General features: G+C 49.0%; 1 protein-coding gene across 5 annotated transcripts in view; it reads left to right on the forward strand.

Annotated features, from left to right (window-relative positions):
* The window catches only part of Ogdh (oxoglutarate dehydrogenase), a 67,581-nt gene extending 60,560 nt beyond the window's left edge, over positions 1–7,021 (forward strand). For all 5 annotated transcript variants that reach the window (XM_085692181.1, XM_085692182.1, XM_048450073.2 and 2 more), the window contains 9 exons: positions 497–647; positions 934–1,061; positions 1,150–1,328; positions 1,675–1,746; positions 2,308–2,436; positions 3,329–3,401; positions 5,319–5,482; positions 5,698–5,852; positions 5,973–7,021. In XM_085692181.1, coding sequence (XP_085548307.1) covers positions 497–647; positions 934–1,061; positions 1,150–1,328; positions 1,675–1,746; positions 2,308–2,436; positions 3,329–3,401; positions 5,319–5,482; positions 5,698–5,852; positions 5,973–6,093 — 1,172 coding nt within the window. In that variant the 3' untranslated portion in view covers positions 6,094–7,021. The remainder of the gene's footprint in view (positions 1–496; positions 648–933; positions 1,062–1,149; positions 1,329–1,674; positions 1,747–2,307; positions 2,437–3,328; positions 3,402–5,318; positions 5,483–5,697; positions 5,853–5,972) is intronic.
* Positions 7,022–8,272: the final 1,251 nt, after the last annotated feature.

Below are 8,272 nucleotides of genomic sequence, written 5' to 3' on the forward strand. Positions count from 1 at the left end.
TGGTCTAGATCAGCACCTCTTGAAGATAGTGTCCTCAGCCATGCATTGTAGAAACTCCCCTGTCCCGAGCCCACTGGGTGTGTTGGTAGACTCAGCTCCCACAACACTCAAGTTCCTTCACTTGGAAAGAAGCAGAGAAGCAACTAAGAGGTCACCACTTTGCTGTCCTAACACTGGGTGACAAAGGGTCTGCCTGTGTCTGTGTCCCTGAAGCACAGACAGTAAGATGTCCACAGACAGTAAGATGTCCACATGAGCTGGGCCTACAGTGTTGTGAGTGCTACTCTTTTTTTTCCCCCATTCATTCATTCATTCATTTATTTGTTGGATTTTCTAGGCAGGGTTTCTCTGTGTAGTTTTGGATCCTGTCCTAGAATTCATTCTGTAGGCCAGACTGGCCTCGAACACACAGAAAGTCATCTACTTCTGACTCCCAAGTGCCAGGATTAAAGGCATACGCCACCACTGCCCAGCATCTCAGTCTCTTTTTGTGCAGGGCTGAGCCGGATCTTGAAGACTCGGAAGGAGCTAGTGACAAACCGGACCGTGGACTGGGCCCTGGCAGAGTACATGGCATTCGGATCACTCCTGAAGGAAGGAATCCATGTCAGGCTGAGTGGCCAGGATGTGGAGCGGGGCACCTTTAGGTAACAAAAATATTTATCCTTCAGTTTGAAATGGAAGGGAAGGGCTTTGGTATCTAATACTCCAGAGCGGGGGAAATCATTTCCAGAAAAGTCACTGTATCCTCAGTGTCGAGGCTGCCTCACCCTTTCCTCTTGTGTTGTGGATGCTCCATTTATATGCTGGGAGGGCTGTACTCTGAAGCATCTGGCAGAAAGACAAGTTGTAGATCTGCTAGAGCTTCAAGTTTCAAGTGGTTGGTTCAAATATGTGTACTCCTGCTTATTAATCTTGTCATTCTTGCCTCAGCCATCGTCACCATGTGCTCCATGATCAGAATGTAGACAAAAGAACCTGCATCCCCATGAACCACCTTTGGCCCAATCAGGCCCCCTACACTGTTTGCAACAGCTCGCTGTCTGAGTATGGTGTCCTGGGTAAGGCCAACCCCAACCCCACCTCAAGTCTTCTGCATCCCTTGCCTGGTGTCCTGACATGCCATTCTTCCTTTTCTGTCCACTATAGGCTTTGAGCTGGGCTTTGCCATGGCTAGCCCTAATGCTCTGGTTCTCTGGGAGGCTCAGTTTGGTGATTTCAACAACATGGCACAGTGCATTATTGACCAGTTCATCTGCCCAGGACAGGCAAAGTGGGTGCGGCAGAATGGCATTGTGCTCCTGTTGCCTCATGGCATGGAAGGCATGGTGAGATCTTCCCCTTGCCCACCAAATTCAAGGCCTGGGAAGGACCTGTCCAGGACCCCATCCCAAAGACCAGAGTGTTCTGTTAGTGTTTCCCATCCACTTGATGGGAAAACTAGAAGACTGTGTAAGGCAGGAGTGGCCCAGCTGCATGCAGCCTGAATAGCCATCCCTAGATGGACAGCAGATGGTGCTGATGCTGCTCAGTCTCCTCATCCCCGCTGCCCTGTACTTTGCTAGTGGGAAGGGGAAGAATCAAATGAGTTCTGACATCAGGAGGAAGAAACAACAAGTATAGTAGATGTCAGCATGTGAGAACTTCCAAACTAATTTGTGTGTCTGCTTCCAGGGTCCAGAGCATTCCTCTGCCCGCCCAGAGCGGTTTCTGCAGATGTGCAATGATGACCCAGATGTCCTGCCTGTGAGTAGAACAGACCCTGATACTCAATTGCCTTCGGGCATCTAGGAAAGAATTTCATTTGGATGTCCTGAGGGGGTCAGATTTCAGCTGGTTCTCCCTCTGGCTTAGGAATCAGAGTGGGTAGCTCAGTGTGGCCCCGTGCCTTCCAATCTCCCTGAAATAGGCTACTTCATTTGTTTCCTGCCGTTGCTAAAAGCCGAGGATCCTCGGTCTGACCTCTTAGGTGATACTGCCGTTGCTCTGGTTCAAATAGGATTTTAAGGCAGTTTTAAAGAACTCGGAACTCTACTGGGAGTCAGTTTCTAACGAAGAATAGACTTAACTGTAGCCAGCACCTATGTCTCCTATATTCCATACATCCACTGCCAAGCAGTAGCCTTGAGAAGCTGCCAAGGGTTAAATGGGACCAGACTCAGGGAACCTGTGGGCTCCTCACTGTCTGTAGTGAGTCCTTGAGTCTCCAGTGAGACATCCTGAGGCACCTCTGCCTAAGTTACCCTTCTCCCAGGTAAAGTGCTCACAGCTACTGCTGGCCTCTGGCCATTTCCTTCCATGCTGCAGGATCTGCAGGAAAACAACTTTGATATCAATCAGCTATACAACTGCAACTGGATTGTTGTCAACTGTTCCACCCCTGGCAACTTCTTCCATGTACTTCGACGACAGATCCTGCTGCCTTTCCGGAAGCCGGTCAGTGCTGGGTTCTCCAGAATGACCATGGTGCTGACCTTTCTGTGTTACCACAAAGACAGACTCCCCTGGTGTCTGTTCCTCTAGGTTGGGTGGATAATACCTAAAGGGGAATAAGGGTGAGATGTGTTCTCAGAAGCCAGGCCTGTTGTTATGAATGCCAGCAAACTGCATTCTCGCTCCTAAACTGAGTCCTCACATGCTCTTGAGTACCACATGTGAGTGTCTGACAGAATACAGCCATCAGCTCAGCAAGGAGGACAAGTATAGCCGTGGTATATTGAGAAATAAGACAGGTTGTCATGTAGGTATGCTGAGCACTTGGAAAAAAGGTGAGCCCCAGCAGGGACCGAGGAATTCCAGGAGCCCCAGAAAGCAGCTTTTGAGCTGCCTGTTGAAGTGTGAGTAGGAGTTGTGTAGGGAGGGTAAGTGGGCAGAATGATCAGAAAGAGGGAATCTGGGGTAAGGATACAGGGAGGGTCCTGCTGCCCTGGGATACCACAAAGGGTGAATGCAAAACTAAGGCTTCCAGCTTAGTGTACCTAGTAGCCTGCAGGCCCACAGGGCAGAATAGCCCTGGTGCTAGGCCTTCAGCTTTAGACAGGCTAAAGGTGCCTTATCTCTAAGACCACCTGGGAGCTGCTCAGCTCACCAAGGAGGGGCTCCAAGCAGATGGTCATGGAGAGTAAATACCTACCCAGAGGAGGTAAACAGCAGAGAAATTGGTGTCTTTTTTATTTTCTTCCTATATTTTGTGAGTCTCCCATTGAGATGTGGAAGACAGACTATTCTGACTTCGTACCAAAAATCAAGGTTTAGATGGCCCTTACCTTGTACCTCTATTCTAGGATCTTTAAAATATAGTCTACTGTGAGCTTATTTTGTCTTTCAGTTAATCGTCTTCACTCCCAAATCCCTGCTACGCCACCCTGAGGCAAGAACTAGCTTTGATGAGATGCTTCCAGGTAGGTGTGGGGGCTTATGGGTTTCCTGGAACAGTGTTAGCTCTGGTGGCTCTTTGCTGTTCTGTAGGGCTTATGGGGCTTGTATTTATCCATCTCCTGAGGCTCTTTCTGGACTTTTAGTCATGAGATAAAAGACTGAGTAGCCCCAGGACTGCATTAAAATGGCAGAACATGGTGGCACATTCTCTTAATCCCAGCACTCTGGAGCCAAAGACAGGAGCATCTCTTGAGTTGTGGGTCAGCCTGCTCCACAGAGCAGTTTCCAAACCAGTCAGAATTACATGGTCAGACCCTGTCTAAAACACAAAACAACACAAACAAAAGAGATCCTACTGTGTCTCTAGGGTTGACAGCTCACACCGCTCAGGGGCGTAGGGGAAGGAACGTGCGCTGCCCTGCTGAGGTAGGAGTCGGTGGCTTGAGATGCTTACCTGGAAAGTGACAAGCAGTGCTAATACAGGTCGTCGCTACCCAGATGGAAACTGCTTCCTCTCAATCACCAAGCCCCTACAGTCTTCTATCCAGCAAACCTCTTGTTTGTTATTTCTACATTTTGTGTGTGGTAGCATTTACATAATGTGAAATCTACTGTCTTAACCATTTGTAAGTGTTCAGTGTTACGGAGGAACATTATTACTTTGTACAGCCATCACAGCTTATATCAGGTTAAAAAAAAATTGTTTGTTTGTTCGTTTTGGTTTTTCAAGGCAGGGTTTCTCTGTGTAACAACTCTTGCTGTCCTAGAACTAGTTCTTGTAGACCAGGCCGGCCTCGAACTCACAGAGATCCACCTGCCTCTTGTTTCCTGAGTGCTGCAATTAAAGATGTGCACCACCACTACCCTTGCCAGTGCCGTGCAATTTACTGTAGCTTTTATAGTTCATTTTTAAAGTTTTCTTATGAGCTTTGTCTTAAAATTTTATTTGGTTATTCATTGACCCTTGGGTTGCTATATGAATATTAGAGAACAAGCCTTTCTTCTACAAAAATCATCATCATTTATTTTACTTAATATATTTGTGTGTGTGTGTGTATGTGTGTGTGTGTGTGTGTGTGTGTGTGATGGGGAGTTTGTATAGTATGTATAGAAGTGAGAGGACAACTTTCAGAAGTTGGTTCTTCCACGTTATGGGGTTCCGGGGGCTGAGCTCACATCAGGTTTGCGTGACAAGTGTTTTATCCACTGAAACACCCTCATTTTCCACCTTCCATTTGATGCCATTATTTCTTCTTTCTTGCCCAGTTGTTGTGTTTAGGACTTCCAGTAGCATGTTGAATAGAAGTGCCGAGGGTGGGCCTGCTACCTTTGTTCTTGACCTTAGAGGCACAGTTTCCAGTCTTTCACCATTGAATATGATTTATGCCTCCCGAGTGCTGGGATTAAAGGCATGTGGCACCACCGCCTGGCTTGAATATGATTTTTGCCATGGTTTTTCATCTATACACTCTGTCATTTCCCATTGAATGTTCAGTCATGAAAACAGTCAAGTCTCCTCTGTTTGGTACACACCAGTTGTAGCAGCAGTTGTTTAGACGTGTCCTGAGTGTTTAAATTTTTTATTTGTACATTTGTAAGGTGTATGTGTAAGTAGTCATCAGATGGTTGAGTGTTTTGAGACAGTCTCTATTATGTAGCGCTGACTGTCATGGAACTTACTATGTAGAATGAACTGACCTTAAACTCAGATCCACTTGCTTCTGTCTCCTGAGTGCTAGGGTTAAAGATGCACATCCCCATGCCTGGTTCTACAACACTCTTAGTCTGAGCAAATTCACAGGCATCAGCAGCTCATGAGGTAGAAATATATCTAACCCTCAGAAACCATAGATCCCAGCGACTGTGGGGCAGCTCATGCACAGTCGCCGTGGAATAGGCCTGGAGAAGGAACCAGCCCAGCTGTAGAAATTTTCTTGTAGGAACCCACTTCCAGCGTGTGATCCCAGAAGATGGCCCTGCAGCTCAGGACCCAAACAATGTCAAAAGACTACTCTTCTGCACTGGCAAGGTGTACTATGACCTCACCCGAGAGCGCAAAGCCAGGGGCTTGGCAGAGCAGGTGGCAATTACAAGGATTGAGCAGGTGAGAGCATGTGGTATAGCAGCTAGCTGCCAATGTCCCGCCTATAGGATATTTGGGCTATGGTGCTTTGGCAGGGCATTGTTTACTGAGGTTTCTAATCTTTCCCACCTGCAATAGCTGCAAGACTTTCCCTGCTGGAATTCCAGCCTCCCTATGTGTAGCCCTCCCCACCCTCTGAATGTTCATTTCTTGATCCCAGCTCTGCTCTCTTTCAGCTATCACCATTCCCCTTCGACCTCCTACTGAAGGAGGCTCAGAAGTATCCCAATGCTGAGCTGGCCTGGTGCCAGGAGGAGCACAAGAACCAAGGCTACTATGACTATGTCAAGCCAAGACTTCGGACCACCATTGACCGTGCCAAGCCTGTCTGGTAAGACCAAGTCTCTAATGGGGAGACCTGCCGATGGGCAGTTAGCCTGGAAACAGCTGGAGAAGAGCGGGCAGGCCCACCTCTGACTATTACCCTCAGTACCCCCTCTCTGTCTCTCAGGTATGCTGGCCGAGACCCAGCAGCTGCTCCAGCCACCGGCAACAAGAAGACTCACCTGACAGAGCTGCAGCGCTTCCTGGACACAGCCTTTGACCTGGACGCCTTCAAGAAATTCTCTTAGGTGCCCTGGAGTTGATCAGGCCATGGTCCCCCAAGTCCATGATGCTCTTTGCTTCTCAACTAAAGAATAGTGCCTGAGCACTGCCCACACCTCTGCCCTTTGCCATGCCACACGCCCCTCCCACCCCCGTTCCTGTCCTCCTAGGAATTAAGCTGTTGTCTGCTTCAGTGCTCAACTGCTCCCCAGGCCAGACACTGCCCAACCTGGGCTGCCTCCTCGGGCTGCACGCCTTCCATGGAGGTAGTGAGGAGCAGGATGGAGAAAGGTCCCCTCAAGATGCCCTACCCATGCTCACTGTATAATCCTCCAGGACTGGACCAGAGATCCTGTGTCAGTCCTTGTCACCTAGCAAGCCACAGATCAAGACTGGGGCTAGCTTTGTCTTGCTAGGGCCGAACTAAGAAGTACTGGAGGAGCTAGAGCTGGCAGGTTTTGGGGGTGTCATTCAGCTGTTGGGTGAGTGGAGAATGGTGCAGAGCAGTTAAAAAGGCCTTAGCGACAAAGCTAGGTCCAGTTCTGCTACCCTTCTTGGGATTGGGCTGTGGGGAATTTGCCTGGAGTGATTGGCTCTGAGCAGAGTCCAGAAGCTCCCTTGGGTCCCAAACCCCAGGCACTGGCTGCCTCTTGGTCCTGCTGAATCTTCTCCCCGCTCCTCCCTAATCCCCCAGCCAGTTAATTCTCTTTCTGTTCCCTTGAACACAAGGAAGCAGTTGATAGATCCTTCTCTTCGCTGTGCCAAGGCAGGTCAGAACAGGAGATCAGTGACTAAGGGCAAGGTGACCCCGGAGCCAGCTGTCCTTCCTTCCTCTTTTGACCTTCAAAGGGACAGATCTGATTTATTTATTTTGGTTAAAAAAAAGAAATGATAAAAAGGATAACCAACTTTGCATTGCATCGGCTTGACCCATAAACTAAGTTATCATGGCCAGTCTGTCTGCTGTCATTCTGTGTGTTCCACCTCCTCACTAGCCAGGCCCTTCCAGCCTGTTGAGGGACAATCTTCTCACTGGGGAGGGGTGCCAGGGGCCACTTGCCAACTGGATGTGTGCCCCACAACTTTCTGCACCCCCTCATGGGCAGCAGCAGTCATTGTAAGTAGGTGTGTAATGCACACTGTGTGGGCTGCCCTTCCTGGATGGTACCCTGCACTCTGGACTGGGCATTTATGTCTGTGTCAGCATTCCTCATGAGGTCGTCCTAATGACTGCCATTCAGCCTGCAGATTTAAAGCCTCGGCAGCTCATTTAACCCGGATATGAGACCTTGCACCAACAGTGGTCCTAGGACTGGGACCTTAGCCCAGACCCCTCACCCTGTTCTCTAGGCAGCACTAGCCCAAGCCTGGGGCTTGGTGCCTTCAGCATCGCCTTTCTCCTGCCACCCCCCATGTAGCTTGGGTTGAGGCACTCCGAATAACTCCATCAGTACCCAGTAGAGAATGTCCTGGGATGGGAACAACAGCCCTTACTCTCAGGTGGGAAGGACAGAACACTATTTTGTATTTGTCTGAGGTCAGCACATTTGTTTTTGGTTGTTGGTTTGTTTTGGTTTTTTAGATTCAAATTGGCTTTTATTATTCACCTACTTGATAGAAAAAAGGATTTAGTAAACAGGGCAGAGCTGTATGAAGAACATCTGGGTTTGTCCACACTGCTCTGTTTACACACAGGAACAGCACTGTCCTCCTGGCAGGTGCCATTGTCAGGTGCGCCTTTGAAAACACAGCCTATGCAGGGTGGTGGTGGCGCACGCCTTTAATCCCAGCACTCGAGAGGCAGAGAAGGGTGGATCTCTGTGATTTCAAGGCTAGCCTGGTCTACAAGAGCTAGTTCCACGACAGGCTCCAAAGCTACAGAGAAACTCTGTCTTGGAAAAAAAAAAGAAAAAGAAAACACAGCCTACAGGACAGCAGTGGAAGCTCTCGCAGGAGGCGCACTTGCAGTCTTTGCAGCTGCAGGAGCTGCTGGTGGAGTGGGAGCGGCTGGGATCCATTCTGAGATCTGATGAAGCTAGAGCCGCAGAGCAAGTGCTGAGGTCTTCAGTCTGCGGGAAGTTGTGGTTGGTCAGTACTTGTACTTGCCCGGTTTTCTCAGGGGTAGGTAGCTTAGAGCTGTGTGGAAGGTGCCAGAGGGAGTGTGTCAGAACTTCACTTGTGCTGGGACTTCACTGCTGACTTCAT

Source organism: Myodes glareolus, chromosome 8 (genome assembly GCF_982192425.1).
Source record: "Myodes glareolus chromosome 8, mMyoGla1.1, whole genome shotgun sequence".
Classification (NCBI taxonomy): Eukaryota; Metazoa; Chordata; class Mammalia; order Rodentia; family Cricetidae; genus Myodes; species Myodes glareolus.